This window comes from Lolium rigidum, chromosome 2, assembly GCF_022539505.1.
Source record: "Lolium rigidum isolate FL_2022 chromosome 2, APGP_CSIRO_Lrig_0.1, whole genome shotgun sequence".
In the NCBI taxonomy this organism is placed as follows: domain Eukaryota; kingdom Viridiplantae; phylum Streptophyta; class Magnoliopsida; order Poales; family Poaceae; genus Lolium; species Lolium rigidum.
Genome location: NC_061509.1, coordinates 48,596,026 through 48,613,699, shown reverse-complemented (window position 1 = coordinate 48,613,699; position 17,674 = coordinate 48,596,026). Strand labels below are relative to the sequence as shown.

General features: G+C 44.6%; 2 protein-coding genes across 2 annotated transcripts; both read left to right on the top strand.

Moving 5' to 3' along the window:
- Window positions 1–1,316: 1,316 nt before the first annotated feature.
- LOC124689686 (BTB/POZ and MATH domain-containing protein 1-like) lies at window positions 1,317–2,438 on the top strand. The gene is made up of 2 exons (XM_047223176.1): window positions 1,317–1,937; window positions 2,022–2,438. The coding sequence occupies exons 1-2, from the start codon at window positions 1,317–1,319 to the stop codon at window positions 2,436–2,438; spliced, it is 1,038 nt and encodes a 345-aa protein (XP_047079132.1).
- Window positions 2,439–16,193: 13,755 nt separating this feature from the next.
- Window positions 16,194–17,246, top strand: LOC124689685 (BTB/POZ and MATH domain-containing protein 1-like). The gene has a single exon (XM_047223175.1). It carries the CDS (start codon window positions 16,194–16,196, stop codon window positions 17,244–17,246), a length of 1,053 nt encoding a protein of 350 aa, XP_047079131.1.
- The last annotated feature ends 428 nt before the right edge of the window (window positions 17,247–17,674 follow it).

The following is a 17,674-nucleotide window of genomic DNA, read 5'->3' as shown; positions in this document are numbered from 1 at the left end:
AAATGCGTGCTTCAGGTTTCACGTGGCGGTCGAGGGAGCCACGCTCAACCTGGGCATGGCGCACAGCTCCCGATCTCGGACAGTCGCTGCTGGCTCTCTCTCCGGGCGCCGCCCTGCCCCTCCCTTCTCCTGCCTCCACAACCCTAGCAGCATCTTCTCTGCACCAGCAGACTCTCCTCAGCGCTCCTGCTCTCCGCCGTCTTGACCCATTAATCAGGCGGCCACACGGGCGATGCCAAGGATAGACTCTGTGTGCCTTTGGTCGCTCCGCCCCCAGTATAAGCTACATCAAAGGGAATCGACTGCGAAACCTCCACTCAATGTGACGGCGCCGCGAACTCTTGTGGCCTGGTACCGGAGCGGGAAGTGCGCTCTTGATGGAGGCCGACCTGGGCGGTCGACGGATCTGCAGGGTGTCAGTGGGGAGGAGGGACTCGGTGGAAGACGAACGAACCGGTACCGTTGCATTTAGCCGTATTATGCGATTTGATGGGGAGGGCAAAACGGTTCAATAAAAAGTTGGACGAAAATTTTGGCAGAAATCTTAGCTCGTTTATTATTAGGTATAGATAAAATAAAATAGAAAGAAAAACAAATAAAATGTATGATGGCACACGGCAAAGAAAGGAATGCACGACAAAGGAGCCTTTGCCGTGCAACTTATCTGAACGCACGGCAAAGGGAGCGCCACGACAACGTCCAGACCCTTTGTCGTGCCGCATTTCTTTGCCGTGCGGCTTGTAGGGTCTTTGCCGTCGTAGTTTCTTTGTCGTGCGCTTTGCTTGGACTTTGTCGTGCGTAGGATCGTTGCCGTGCGCCACTGCTAACTTTGCCGTGCATGGATTCTTTGCCGTGCGCTGCTCTCAGACTTTGCCCGTGCAGTTTGTCTTTGCCGTGCGTGCTACTTGTTGCGCACGGCAATGATTGGTTGCACGGTAATGCCCTTTTTTCCCGTAGTGAGTACAGGGGTACTGTATAAATAAAGCGACCATTGTTGAAAAAAATTGTGCGGGTCTCTCCCGAGTAGGTACGTACGAATTCGACGTGGAGTCGAAGCATGAAGCTATCATCAACTTGTTATGCTCCACCGTGTCACGTTTAAAGATACGGTTTGTTATGAGATTTATGGAGATACGAAGGGGAAGAAAGAGCTCGACTGACCACCGATTCATATTTTTCGGTGCAGATCGGCACACAGCATACCTAAATTTAAATCCGGCCTCAGCTCCGGGTAAATCTCCAACAATGCGTACATAAAAGAGGCGGTCGACAATCCAGAACCCCGTCAATATCTTTTGTCGGAACAGACGACTCCCATGGAAACCAGCAAGACCTCCTCGACGGTTGCGGTCGTCGACATCGGCGAGCACCTCTTCAAGGTCGAGAACCACTCCCTGCTAACAGGCGCCAACGCGAGCATCACGTCCGAGACCTTCCGCGTCGGAGGCCACGACTGGGCTATCCAATACTACCCAAACGGCGACGCGTCCATTGTTGATGGCCAGTTCATGTCTATGTACATCAACTTGGTGAGCAGCATCGAGAGCGATGTCACGGCATCTTTCTCCTTGTGCTTACAGGATCGCGCATCGCAGGTGATGGTTGAAAAAAAGAAAAGAAGCTTTACCAAAACGTTCTTGCCGCCAATGAACCCGAAGTGTTGGGGTTACAGCCAGTTTATGAGTAAAGATGATTTGGCAGCTTCCGGGTGCCTCGAGGATAACTGCTTGTCGATCAAGTGCACCGTGGAGATCACCCAGCTCATGGCCGAGGACGACGACGACCATAACAGTAGCATCACCGTCCCACCCTCCAACTTGAGCGCTGATGTCGGCAATATTCTAGAGAGTGGCCTCAAGGCAGACCTCACCGTCAAGATCGGCAAGTCCTCCCGGAGTTTCAACGCGAACACATGTGTGCTCCGCGCGCGGTCGCCGGTCTTCCGCGAGAAGCTGCGCGACTCCATGTCCATGATAGAGAGAAAAAAAAGAAGCATCTGCATCGACGATATCGACGCGAAGGTTTTTGAGGTCCTCCTGCACTACATATACAAAGATTGTCTACCTGGGTTCATGGAGGAGGCCACAGAGGAGGCTACAAGCATGGCGCGAGATTTGCTTGTTGCGGCCCATGGATACGGGATTCAACGACTGAGAGTGATGTGCGAGAGCAGGCTGAGCCAATCGCTAGATGTCCACACAGTGAGTTCCACTTTGGATCTGGCGGAGCAGTACCAGTGTCAGCAACTCAAAGAATCCTGTCTCAAGTATATGGCAAAAGACGTCCAGAGGTTGCGAGCCATAAGAGAGACTAAGGGGTTCAAGCAGTTGATTAAAAACCACCCACTTATCGTGGGTGATATTCTCGAGAAAGTTTGTGACAAACTTAATCGACAAGCTGCAACTACTCCGGCTCCGGCTCCGGCTCCAGCTCCATGACATGAAAGAAAGTGGTGCAATGTTTTAGAATAGACAGTGAGTACATATTGACATGTCATAATATTGCCTTGTCTAGCTACTTGTTGCTAATTACCATATGTCATTCATATGCGCATTAATTCATGCTATTTTGTGTACTTCATCCTTTGATATTGTGTGCGTGCGACATTCTTTTGAGTCCCATATCATTTTTTCCTAACAATTATACATCAGCAATAATTACACGTCTATATGTTAAACACATGTGTGCAAAATTTAGTGGCAAATTTGAAGGAAGAAGGTTGCTCCATGTGCATAATCTGTTGTGATCCATACAACATCAAGTTGTAGCCTAGCTGAGACGAGGCATCCTGGCCCCTGATCTATGGATGGCGGCACCATGATTTATGTTCATGGTGGGTATACATTAGTTTTGTTCGTGGTTGCCTAAATGGAAATAATTATCTCCGTATGTAATCTTGCCAAAACTTCCTAAGCTGGCCACCGGACCGATATCTTTTTTTGAGGATCCCCTCTCCCCTTCGTAATGTGTATACAATTGGGTTGCACATTAGCTCTTCCTTCATGGTATCATCCTTCCCACGATCCTCAACCGATATCACCTTCCGAAAAAACGTAACCTCGTGATGGACTCCCCCTTCAACTCCTCTTCCTCCTATGGTGGCGGTCGCAAGCCCTCTGCCGTCGAGCCTGTCTCCGTCACCGCTATCCAGATGCTCCCCATGCGCCACCATGTCCATGTCATCCTCAATCTCCACTCTCGAGGATTCGACCTACACCATCTAGCGCACATACTTCATGGTAACCATCCGCAAGTTTGGCCTCCTCTACCACGTTGACGGCTCCCTCAACGACAAGATCATGGAGGTGGGCGTGCCAATCAATGCATCGCATTGTGATTCGACATTGCCATCTCCCAAGATGGTATCAACATCGTCCTACAGTCCTTGGACACGAACGCCAACGTTTCGGACTCCATCCCCGTGCTCTTCAACGACAACCATCTCCAACACGCAGCCTACGCCAAGCAGGAATTCCACAACCTGGTGCAGGGTGAGCTCTCCATCATGGAGTTCTGCTCCCACCTCAAGTGCCTTGCCGACACTCTCCGCGGCTTTGACTCTCCCATCTATGTGAAGTAGTTATGTCCTAGAGGCAATAATAAAGTGTTTATTATTATGAATACAAGTTTTGTGATTAAGTTTATTCGGATATGCTATAACTACTATGTGTCTTCAATATGAGATTCAAAGGAAAATTAACTCATCATCGCATGTATAAGAATGAACAAGCATGTGTTCCTAGTCCCGCCTCTAGGACTAGCTCATCTTTTATTTGGTAATCATGTCTTCCTGACCATGAATATTCCAAATACTAACAATTATGGGAGTAGATTATTGAGAAGAACAATGATATTGAACCACCCGATTTTATCAGATATACTATGAGACGTTATTCCTTGTTGGACACCACCGACGAGATCGCTAAATTCTCGGAAAGTGGCCTTCCTTGGAGCCTGCGGATGTTGCCGCTGGGTACGGCATGCAACTCAGGTGCATCATCTGGGAAAGCATGTCGAGCAACACGAAGCACCTTAGAAGTGAAGCCAATGAGCGTTTGGTCGAAAACTGCCTTAATAAGTTTCACCGACGGTAAACATTCCCGGCCGAATACAGTACCATGTCAAAATCAAACAAGGTGAATAGATTAGCCATCACGAAGATGAGGTACGCCTTGAGCAGCTGGAGAAGCCGGGTGAAGAACAAGATTGAGAAAGGTGAAAGCTAGGAGAAGATTAGGAGGGGTGAGCCGATGTTTTGGACGAAGCAGAGTTTAAGATATTAAAGGCGGAGATGGCTAGTGATGAGGCCAAATCATGGAAAGAGTGGGGTCATCGAAGAACGCCTCAAAGCCCATGGTGACATTAGGACGTGGACGATGAAAGATTTGTATAAACTCTTCCCGGAGCCCTGCGAGGCCACTGCTCCTTGACTTAGTGTGTGTATCGATGGGATACATCATGTGTGGGTCATAAACTCTAAGTACTGTCTTCAACGGTTTGTGTGTATCGATGGACGTCGTCGTGCGTGTGTGTCTCGATGGACGTTGTCGTGTGTGTGTGTGTGTGTGTGTGTGTGTGTGTGTGTGTGTGTGTGTGTGTGTGTGCATCGCAAAAACGTACTGTCTTCATCGGTTTGTGTGTATCGATGGACGTCGTCGTGCGTGTGTGTCTCGATGGACGTTGTCGTGTGTGTGTGTGTGTGTGTGTGTGTGTGTGCATCGCAAACTTAACTTACATATCTCTAAACGGTCGTTGTTGTTGTTGTCTTCGATTTTACTATATGTGGTTGTTGTTCTCTGATTGTCATCGATGTTATCTGTTAGGTTTATGAATGTCTTGCTCTAATATTTGTCAACATATATGCATGATGTACTAATATGATATACTATATGCCTTGTCAATAGAGATGCTGACGTACGTTATGTACAAGGGTTGGGTTCCAGGTGTCTACGAGGAGTGGCAGGACTATCACCAATAGGTGCATAAGTTTAGCAGGAATAACTTCAAGGGATGCGCGACTAGCGAGGAGGCGGTAGCACAGTAGTGGAGACACGTGGGAAGAAAACGAACCGGCTGAAGTTCTTGGTCCTCCTCTTACTCACCGGCACCGCAGTTGTACTCTATTTTACTTTAGTCTAGGTGGTGACTAAGACATGTGATGATGGACATTTGTAATGTGAGATAATGAACACTTGTGTAACAATTCGGCTCTAAATAATGTAATGATGAATATTTGTGAGTGTATCATGTCATTCGCGTATAAAATGTCTTCTCCTTGTATTTGTGGATATTTTCTGTATATTTCATGTATAATACTGTATAATGCCTAGATATAATACAGAAATGCAAAAAAATCAAAAATCCTAAAAGAATAATTCTATGGCGCATATTGGAACATGCGCTCATGGACAATTCTATGGCGCATAATTCCATATGCGGCATAGAATCTTCTACTTTTCTGTGACGCACAGGGTAATATGGCGCACCCTAACATGCGCCACAGAAATAAATATATAATATTTCGTACATCTTCGGTGGCGCATAGCAAAAACGTTGGCCACAAATAAGGTTTTCCTCTTTTTTCTACACTACTTAAAAAGGAGGAACATGTTCCCTATTCTGCCACTACAACCCCCTTCGTCGTCGCACTTCGTCGCGCGTTGTCGCGGCCGAATGGGCCAAGCGCCCAAGCCCAACAAATCCATCGCACACACTACATCGCCTCCCTCACGAACCATGGAACCAGCGCCGCCGCTTTCCTAGGGTTAGGCTCTGCCATTGTCGCCGCCCATCCGCCGTCGCCGCTGACCATCTCTACTCTGCCGCTGCCGCCGCCACCGACCATCTCTGCTCTGCCGTTGCCACCGCCACCAACAGTACCTTTATTTTTCCTCTCCCTCGCGTTCGGCGTTCAGCTCATCCTCCGCCGCCGCCGGATCCGGCCGTCACCTCAACTCATCGGCCGTCACCACCTCCACCGCGCGGATCCGCCCTTTACCGCACACATCTGGCCATCACGGCCTCCCCCTCGATGTCCATGTCCCCCACCGCACGTCTTGGGGACATGGAGGCCCATCGCCCTTCCTAATCGCATGCAAAAGAAGCAGCCAGGTCGCCCCTCACATCTTGTCTTCCAGTTCCTCCTCACACCGATCCATGCCATCGCCAGAGGAGCGACCGGTGGCCGGCAGAAGAAGCACGTCCAGCCATGGCCAGTGGACCGGACGGTGGCCGGCGGGAGTTGCTGGTTCTGCCGCATGCTGCACAATAGCTGGGAGGGCGGCTGGTCGAGATCCACTCATCCTGCTCCTCTCTGATGCGCTGTGATGGACTGACTCATCTCCGATTCTTCACCGTCACCATCAGAAAAGCATGTGTTCATTCACACAGGTTTTCTCTCTCTCTCAAGATCCCATCTTGCTGCATAAGCTCGGGAAATAGGATTGCAACGGTGGTTTGCCCGGTAGCAGACGGGAGCAAATACGTAGGTGAAGTTCTACGAAATATTAGGCCCTAATATAATTGTGCAAGGTTGTCATTTCTCCCTAATCTTTAGTTCAGTTGTGTTACGGAAGAAGAAAATGAAGTTCTTCAATTAGGCCCTAATATGTATCACCAATAGCCTGAATTTTTTGGTTCAGGTTTCTCATGAGATTGCATCTCCAACAGTCTGATTTTCGTTAGCCATGAACTTTTACCTCATGAAGGCTGAACTATATATGTACATTTTTTTGTTTGATGCTTCAGGGCTAGGGTTCTTGACTAAGGAGGAAAAAAAAAGGTATAGAGCTCTTGAAACTGCAACGTGTATATCAGGCAAGGAAAAACAATTGTCTATTTGAAATTTTTCGGATTTATGTGATGCATTCTATTTATAGAAGAAAATTATGCTTATATAAGGAACCACAATCAATGCAATATGCCTTGATGTTTTAATTTATAGGTATGGTCGGGAGATGCCTCAAGGCCGCAAAATCGATGTCGTCGTGCTCGCGCTGTGGAGCGTGGCCGGGTCGTCCTCCTTTCTCCGTCCGCGTCATCGTCGTCGCGTCAATACCAGGTCTCCCTCTCTCTCTTAGTTCATTGTCAATGTCCTTCCTCCTGCAGCTCACTCACAACAAGAAATCAATGTTTGATCCAGCTAGAGCAGGGTTGCAACAATTGACGGAGCAGTGAGGCGGAGTTGCTGCTGCTGAAAAATGGGTTCTTAGTTATGTTGTTCCAACAAATTTTTAGTTGTACACAGCTCAGCTAAAGAATGTAGAGTCCCGGTCAGAATGAAGTGCTAAATTGTATTGGTAAAACCAGTTGATCCATCCCAGTTATAGTTGACACTATATATAAAAATACAAAAAAGACTGAAGGTCACTTGGTTTGTAATATCATAACTAACCTGATGATTGATGATATATAATATAACTTGTACATAGCTATTTATACTCTGTTGATATGCTGAAGTTCTTATATGCTCCTTTCTTCCGAGTTGTTAGCTTTGTTATTTTAGTTATGTATGGCATTTTTTAGTTCATGAAGCATCAGGTTTCTTATTTACAATCTACACTACTTAAAAAGGAGGAACATGTTCCCTATTCTGCCACTACAACCCCCTTCGTCGTCGCACTTCGTCGCGCGTTGTCGCGGCCGAATGGGCCAAGCGCCCAAGCCCAACAAATCCATCGCACACACTACATCGCCTCCCTCACGAACCATGGAACCAGCGCCGCCGCTTTCCTAGGGTTAGGCTCTGCCATTGTCGCCGCCCATCCGCCGTCGCCGCCGACCATCTCTACTCTGCCGCTGCCGCCGCCACCGACCATCTCTGCTCTGCCGTTGCCACCGCCACCAACAGTACCTTTATTTTTCCTCTCCCTCGCGTTCGGCGTTCAGCTCATCCTCCGCCGCCGCCGGATCCGGCCGTCACCTCAACTCATCGGCCGTCACCACCTCCACCACGCGGATCCTCCCTTTACCGCACACATCTGGCCATCACGGCCTCCCCCTCGATGTCCATGTCCCCCACCGCACGTCTTGGGGACATGGAGGCCCATCGCCCTTCCTAATCGCATGCAAAAGAAGCAGCCAGGTCACCCCTCACACCTTGTCTTCCAGTTCCTCCTCACACCAATCCATGTCGTCGCCAGAGGAGCGACCAGTGGCCGGCAGAAGAAGCACATCCTGCTGTGGCCAGTGGACAGGATGGTGGCCGGCGGGAGTTGCTCGTTCTGCCGCATGCTACACAATAGCTGGGAGGGCGGCTGGTCGAGATCCACTCATCCTGCTCCTCTCTGATGCGCTGTGATGGACTGACTCATCTCCGATTCTTCACCGTCACCATCAGAAAAGCATGTGTTCATTCACACAGGTTTTCTCTCTCTCTCAAGATCCCATCTTGTTGCATAAGCTCGGGAAATAGGATTGCAACGGTGGTTTGCCCGGTAGCAGACGGGAGCAAATACGTAGGTGAAGTTCTACGAAATATTAGGCCCTAATATAATTGTGCAAGGTTGTCATTTCTCCCTAATCTTTAGTTCAGTTGTGTTACGGAAGAAGAAAATGAAGTTCTTCAATTAGGCCCTAATATGTATCACCAATAGCCTGAATTTTTGGTTCAGGTTTCTCATGAGATTGCATCTCCAACAGTCTGATTTTCGTTAGCCATGAACTTTTACCTCATGAAGGCTGAACTATATATGTACATTTTTTTGTTTGATGCTTCAGGGCTAGGGTTCTTGACTAAGGAGGAAAAAAAAGGTATAGAGCTCTTGAAAGTGCAACGTGTATATCAGGCAAGGAAAAACAATTGTCTATTTGAAATTTTTCGGATTTATGTGATGCATTCTATTTATAGAAGAAAATTATGCTTATATAAGGAACCACAATCAATGCAATATGCCTTGATGTTTTAATTTATAGGTATGGTCGGGAGATGCCTCAAGGCCGCAAAATCGATGTCGTCGTGCTCGCGCTGTGGAGCGTGGCCGGGTCGTCCTCCTTTCTCCGTCCGCGTCATCGTCGTCGCGTCAATACCAGGTCTCCCTCTCTCTCTTAGTTCATTGTCAATGTCCTTCCTCCTGCAGCTCACTCACAACAAGAAATCAATGTTTGATCCAGCTAGAGCAGGGTTGCAACAATTGACGGAGCAGTGAGGCGGAGTTGCTGCTGCTGAAAAATGGGTTCTTAGTTATGTTGTTCCAACAAATTTTTAGTTGTACACAGCTCAGCTAAAGAATGTAGAGTCTCAGTCAGAATGAAGTGCTAAATTGTATTGGTAAAACCAGTTGATCCATCCCAGTTATAGTTGACACTATATATAAAAATACAAAAAAGACTGAAGGTCACTTGGTTTGTAATAACATAACTAACCTGATGATTGATGATATATAATATAACTTGTACATAGCTATTTATACTCTGTTGATATGCTGAAGTTCTTATATGCTCCTTTCTTCCGAGTTGTTAGCTTTGTTATTTTAGTTATGTATGGCATTTTTTAGTTCATGAAGCATCAGGTTTCTTATTTACAAAGGAATTATATATGCTCTGTTGTGAAGAAAATTTTGCTATCAGATTCTGACGGGGAAGCGTGTTGTTGTGAAGTTCTTCTCCGTTAGCTTCATGAATAATGTATCCTTCCGTCGGCCCTTGATGACAACAAGCATGGACTCACTTGCAGCTGCCACATATACTTTATCGAAAAAATACCTTTCTGTTGCATATGACGGCAGGCTGCAGATCAGGGTTATGTCAGCTAAGCTCACGGCCTTCTATGTTAAGTTCTTTTGCAATGGTCGATGTATTATTGATCTAAAAAATCTCCATATTTAATCGAGGCATATCTCAGCTGAAAAATTTGAGGTATATATGTTTATTGCAAGTTTTACTTAGATTACGAAACCATGAATGTCTTATGGTCTTCTAAGGATCAGTTTTCGGACATTTCAGGCTATACCAGGTGATAGCCTTTCTTTTCATATGCATATATTCTTACATGTTTTTCGCGCAAGTGTTACGGCAACTAAAGCAAATTTTAATATATGATGTAACTATTGTTGGATACGTTTTTTGGGAAATGCCCGTTATTTGTTGGCAAGAACCACGGTTGTTTATTAAGCTAAGAAGTAGAATCTTAGCCAGTTAGATATAAGCTATTTTTGTAGTGTGTTTTATTTCAGAAGAGGCGATTTTTGTACTCTTTTATAAGATAATACTACCAACTACCTCTTGGTACTATAAATTGCTATCAAAATCTTTACTGGTCTACTTCTCATAAATCCCAACATTAAGCTTACTTCCGTAATTTACTTTTTTCCCGCCATGCGTTCCAGTTGATTAAGCTAGAATTTCTTCACTTGGTCACTTCTGGTGCATTGGATATCTTGAGTTCTCAAGTATGTAATTATGATGAACAGTCCATTATCATATATTCATATTGACACTAAAGTACAACACTGGTTTCCCCTGGAAAAAAATTTCATCATTGGTTTAACTGCAAAGACATCCAGGTATTGTGTAAGCAGGATATATGGTGGTAAAGATTGTGGTCATCAGCCCTTGATATGGTCACTCTACTCTTATGCCATTATCCAACGATATTTAATACTTCTAATCCTCCATGCTTGTCTTGTGGTTCATCACCAAGTTTTCAGTTTTAATTATGTATCAAATAGGTACTCTGAACTAACAATGATATATTTGAGCAGGGGAATGGAGATGCTCTAGAATGTGTCCGAGTTCGAGAAGCTGCCGAAGATGGTGTACAACTACTACGCCTCTGGCGCAGAGAATCAGTGGACGCTCATGGAGAACTGGGAGGCTTTCTCTAGAATCCCTATTAGCTACGTATACTCCAATCCTTGAAAGTAGCAGGTTTTAGTCTTTCAATTCCATTATACTCTATTTTATTTAGCATCGGGAAAAGAAATGCAGTAGATAAGTTTCAGGGTTGAAGTTTTGCAAGGATGACATTCGTTTTGGGGTGTAGCAACAAGTGCCGTGTTGTTTAAATTTTATTTTATTTAAGAATTGTTGGATAAAGCCAGATGATTCCGTCTGAAACTTTTACACTCCAGTGTTATGACTAGATGGCAGTCTTGATAGGCTGGGCATAAGTTGATTGGTTAGCTTTTGGTTAGTAGGACTGCGGCACATTGGACGTTGGGCCTCTGACGGCCGCAGTTTCTCGCCAACTTCATGGGCTACTTCTAGCGTTGACGAGGTTGACTCTATGGGACCGGGGATATGTTTTTTCCAACTTTATGTATGTGGCTTTGCGAATTTATAATGTGAGATCAATTGTTTCTTGTTCTTAACATGTCCATAATGTGGAACATGGTATTCAGCAGGTTTACAAGGACAAGAATATAGTGCGGCAACTCGTGAAAAAGGTTGAAGTGGCTAGGTTTAAGGTGATCACGCTCACTGTCGACGCTTTGAGGCTTGGTCACAGGGAAGCTGATATCAAGAATAGGTCCAACATATGTGTACGTTATCATTCTTAATTTTGTTTGGACTTTGTTATCACACTTAATCTATCACAAAAATGTTTTATAGATTGCATTTCACCAGAATTTCTATAATGCGCAGTGTTTATTGTGAATTTATGATAAGTTATGTCAGGTTCGTCTTGCCTCCACATCTGGTTTTGAATAATTTTGAGGGCCTGGATTTTGGCATTATGGACAAGGTTAAATACCTGCGAACTCAGCCAACCATATATCAAGTAAATAGCCAAGTCAAATGTAATTTTCCAGATGTCTTACCATGTCTTTGTGGTTGTCAGATCTATGACTTTGGGCTCGCTTCTTACATTGATGGCCGAGTGCGTAAGAAAAAGGAGAGGTAGGAGGAAGGCCAGAAGAGGATTAGGAGGCTTTGTGGCTAACTGATATATTGTGCCAAGGCCAGGGCGGTGGCACACTATGGGTTGTCTAGACGTTATGGAGTATTCAAAATGGGACAAAATATACTCTCCTCCATCCATACATGCACCGGAGAGCAGTAAGTACACATATCAAATGGTGCATAAATTCTGGAGATGGATGTAGTCCTTAACACTGTAGTACTAAAAATTAATCTCCTCTTATTTGACATGATTATCGGTGTAGTAGGAATTCAGCTTTAGAGGTCAATGCCTTTGCGAATACTCCCTTGGCGCCATGCTATTTTGTAATTGAGTATGGGAATATTTGGAGTACTCATGTCCTGCTTTTTTTGTAATTGAGTATGGACATATTTGGAGCACTCATGTCCTTGTAAAATCTGACTACGGACAACATGTGTTGTCCAATTAGTATGGCAATTTAAACTAAAATATTTAGATATGATTTATTAGTGATTTGTATTGCTATTTTCACATTTTCAGGAGACACATTTCAATGGGAAATGTTGAATGGAAGACTCATCTTATGCGTACATCTTATGTGGCTTAGTTTTCATGCTAAAATTTTCATAATCATTTACATACAGCTTTTTGAGAGTGGATTTTGTACACCCACGCATGGGTGTGGGTGTTTCCGTCACCATCTATTGTGCTTTGAGATTCGGATAAAAATAGGAGAGAAACGAATCTTTCTATCTACCATGGTGGGCACGAATTTCGAGGAATAAATAGAGGGTGACGGGAAAACCCACACCGATGCGTGGGTGTACAAAAGTATGTCCAGCTTTTTATCTTTAAAAAATTATAAGCATCTTATGTAGAGTTGGGTGGCAAGCCTTTTTTTCGAGAGGCATGCAGTGGCAACTTACAAGAGGATATAAACGATTTATAATAAACTATTATATGCATTGCAGAAATTTGTCAATTGTCAATATAATTTTATATAGTACTAACCAAGAAATGCACGAATTGTATAGAAAGGCACTCTATTTTTGCAATTGACTTTTGCATTTTATGTTATTTTTAAAGATTGTTGCATTCGCAGTTGGTTTAATATCAACAAAACTATTCTTATTATTAACGTGCTTATATAAAAGTGTTGCTAACTATCTTAAATAAAGATGGCTAACATGGTTGGAATTTCCTAAATTGCACACGATAGAAGAGAGGGATGTGTATGTGCAAGAAGAGATAAAGACCATACATGGTCATCAGAGGGGTTAAGACTTAAGAGTGGTTAGGAGAAAGGATAAAATATCAAAGTATAATATTGGGTTGAATACTACAAATCATCGTACTTATATCACGCAGTAAAGTGAAATCACCTCTATTTATGTTTTGTTTTCCTGTGGCAACCATTGTCGATGTCCTTCCTCCTGCAGCTCATTCACAACAAGAATATAATTTATTGATCCCCACTATTCATTCATGTATCAAGCTTTAAGATTTGGAGGTTCTCATTTCGACAAGCTTCATTAGCTACAATTTTCACGAAAAGCTGATAATTAGTCAGCCATGCATCTTCGATGATGTACATCAACTATTTACTATGTATAATTTTTTTAGTTTGAGAATTGAGATAATCAGGTAAACTTATCATCCATTGGAATATCTAAAAATACAATTGTTTAAAGTCCAGGATATATTTCTTTTTCTGAAGACTCTAATTTTCCACATTTTCTTTCGTTTGATAGGATATTGCGTTATTTGAAGCATTGTTATTGGAATGCTTAACTGATATTTGGATATTTTAGCAATGGCTCTTTTTTCTAATTCAATTGCATATTATTTTACCAGTTATATGTGATTCAAAACATGTGATATTATATTTTTATACAAGTAGGTATGCACCTATGACTAGACGAGCAGCCAGGCGAAGAATTTTGTTTTGGACAGCGAAGAACTTGGTTTTAGACACTGAACAATCCCACGACAACGTCAACATGAGATGATATGAGCTCAACATGAGATGATATGAACTGAAGAGATCAGGAAACCAGAGGGTGGTCTGCCGGGTTGCTAGCTTGCCTTGCTGGTGGCGGCTCTTCTACATTAGCTCGGATATCTTCACGTGCATTACTTTTATATATTGTGACAACTAAAGATATTTTTAGCCCCGTGGCAACGCACGGGCATTTGTACTATTGAACAATACAAATAAGGTTTTCCTAGTAGTGCTGCCACCAGCACAACGCCCATAGGAGACCTAGCCCTAAACCTATTTACATGCCAGGAGAGAACCGGGACTCTCCCCTCCCACCGCTGAAGCAGCAGAAGCCAGAAGGAGATGGGAGCCCGAAGCCTTGCTGGCTGTCGTTGGGGATGGTTTGCTCGCCTCCTTTTTGCCAAGCACAACAAGATATCACATGCCCTGCAACAAGGACAATGTAATACTGTAAATGGTGGTTTAGGTGATCATCTAAACATAAATGGTAGAAACTTATTATCATTTGAAAAAAAAATGGTTGAGATTTTTAGCCGCATTTCCCATGTTTTTCTTCTTCCATTTTAATCTTGTCCTACAACAAAAAATGAAAAACAAAGAAAAAGGTCTATTTCAAAAACCAAACTGGGGATTGATGAATCAAATCCTGATAAAATGGCCAAATAGAAACCCGATGGTTGAAGTGGTTGAACTACAAAAGTGATGCAGATAATCAGTATGCACATCTGGACCAACGTTAACTAATACGTGAGTTCTTATGCAAAAAATCGAAAGTAAGCATACCAGATTACTAATAGTAGCACAACGGTCGCGTGGAGCTGGGTAATCCAAAACAATAGGAGATGCATAGACATTCGAAAAGATGGGTTGCACTTACCCTGCGTTAGCCACCCGACGAACCACAGATTCGCGCAAACAGCCGGCCGGCAAATAATCGCCGTCTAGCAAAATACATGCAAGGTATGCTGCTGGACGTAAGTTGAGTCATGATGGTTTCATGCTTACTTCACAACAGGGTGGCCTTGGCATTCTCCACCTCGAGAAGTTTGCTCGTGCTCTTTAGCTTCATTGGCCTTGGTATGAGTGGAAGGAGCCCCATAGGTTTTGGATCGGTTTGGGGAACCATTGTGATAAAGTAGATATGGACCTCTTCTATGCTTCCACCACAATCTCTATTGGAAATGGGAAGACAACACTTTTTTGGGATTCGCCGTGGCTCAATGGGAGGAAGCCCAAAGATATCGCGCCACTAATTTTTGGGGTCTCAACTAGGAAGAAATGAAAAGTGGAGCAAGCCAGAAGAAACAACGCTTGGGTCTCAAAGATCAAGTTGGATGGTAATTTCTCGCTACAACATCTTACGGAGTACATCTCGCTTTGGAGGGAGCTAAATGGGGTTAGATTAAGAGAGGAGGTGGAAGACGCGATTGTGTGGAGCCTCACTAGTAACGGGATTTACTCCACCACCTCCGCATACAAGGCTCAATTCTTTGGTGCTACTACCACTCTCATGAACAAGTTGGTTTGGAGGGTTTGGGAACCCCCCAAAATAAAGTTCTTTGCATGGTTGGCCATTCGCAATAAACTTTGAACGGCGGATCATCTTGACAAGAGAGGGTGGATAAATTGTGGCCTTTGCCCGCTTTGCAAGCAAACACAATAAACGGCGGCTCACCTACTCTCCAGTTGCCGCTTTACAATGAGACTTAGGGAAATGGTGAAGGATTTGCTCGGAATCGCCTCTATTGCAACGACCGAGTGGACGGATGATATTGCTCTTGAATCTTGGTGGGAGAATATGTCGGCTACAAATGTCCCAAACCGGAAGGCCTTGGCATCTCTAACCATCCTTGTGAGTTGGATAATTTGGAATGAGCGAAATGCTAGAGTTTTCCGCAACAAATCCGCCCCACCTTTGGTCCTCCTCAACAACATAAAGACCGAGGTGAAGCTTTGAGTGTGCGCCGGGGCTAAGTGCTTGAGTTATGTAATGACGGGAGAGTAGTCTCCATGTACGCTCGCTTTTTTATTTTTGTCTTGTCAAGATTCTTCTCCCTAATTAATGAAATGAGGTAAATCTTTTGCCTCCCGTTCAAAAAAGAAAACAGCATCATACATACGGAGTATATACAAAGTAGAGTAGAGGCGTGCAATAATGGATTCCCGTTGAAGTTTGATCGTAACACGAACTGATGACGACTTTGCCCTCACGTACGTACGTGATCAGCTAGGAGACCGTGTCAGATATTAACACCGGCCTAATCCCCAAATGGCCCAATAATATAAGTACGTAAAGGCTATCCATCTACCCCATCGTGGATCGATTTCTTTTCCTCAACCATATCTTAACACGCAATATTGCAGGCGGCCATGGTAACAAAGACCGCCTCGACTGTGGTCCTCCACGCCGGCGAGCACCTATTCAAGGTCGTCAACCACTCCCTCGTCAAAGGCAGCAATACCTGTCTCACGTCCGGAACCTTCCGCGTCGGCGGCCATGACTGGGCTATCCGCTACTACCCAAACGGCAACTCTAGGACCGTCGACGATCAGTTCTCTTCGATTTTTCTCAACTTGATAAACACCGCCGGTGATTCTGAGGTCACTGCGTACTACTCCTTCTGCATACAGGACCCGGCACCGTCGGCCACAGGAGAGAAGCACAAATTCGGCTACACCACAAAGTTTGCGCTGGTGGACGGTGGCAATTGGGGTACAAACAAATTTATGAGTAAATCTGACTTGGTTGCGTCGGGGTATCTCCAGGATGACTGTCTACTGATCAAGTGCACGATCACTGTTATTGCCTCCAAGCTCACTAAAGACATTGAGGACAACGAAAATAGCATCATCATTCCGCCCTCGGTCCTCGGCAAGGATCTTGGCAATCTTCTGGAGAACGGCCTTGAGGTGGACTTGACGGTAAGGATTGGGTGGTTCAAAAGTTTTAAGGTGCACGGGTGTGTGCTCGCTGCACGGTCGCCAGTCTTCCGTGCGCTGCTGTGTGGATCTATGGTGGAGAGCAGACAAACCACTATCCGCGTTAACGACGTAGATGCCAGAGTTTTCGAGGTCTTACTCTATTACATGTACAATGATTGCCTCCCAGAGTTCATGGAGGAGACCACGGTAGAGGCTATGAACATGACCCAACATTTGCTAGTCGCAGCTGATCGGTACGCCATGGAGAGTTTGAAGTTGATATGTCAGGATAAATTGAGCAAGGCAATAGAGGCTAAGACACTGGGCATCACTTTGAATCTCGCTGAGCAATTCAACTGTCAACAGCTCAAGAATTATTGTCTCGGTCATATAGCAAGAGACACTGAGAGGATACGAGCCACTATTAAAACTAATAACTTCAGGCGACACAGGCAAAACCACCCGAGTATTGGATCTGATATTCTGGACAAAGGTAATTGACAAGCTGTAGCGGTCCGCCTTTATAATATGCAAAGTGCAAGCTCCTACAAAACTGAAAGAGAAAATTATATTTACTATGCACAGATTACACAGTAACGTTTCTTCTTGTGTGTGTTTAATCTTTTCTATCTTTGCTGAATTGTTTATTAGTTCATGATTTTTAGTGGCAATCGTTTATTTAGCGATTAGACCATCTCCACTCGTGACCCCATACCACATCCGGCGCCTGACCGTATGGGGTGCCGGCGCGTAACCCTTAAATAGGGGGTACCGGCACCCAGCCGCATCCCTAAACATCCACCCCCAAATTTTAAATTTAAAAACATACGCCGATCAGATTTCACGCCCACAAAAACACCATTGTCTCGACGAACACATCGTCGCAAATCGCGGCATAGAAATGTCTAGCGAACCAAAAAAAGAAAGGG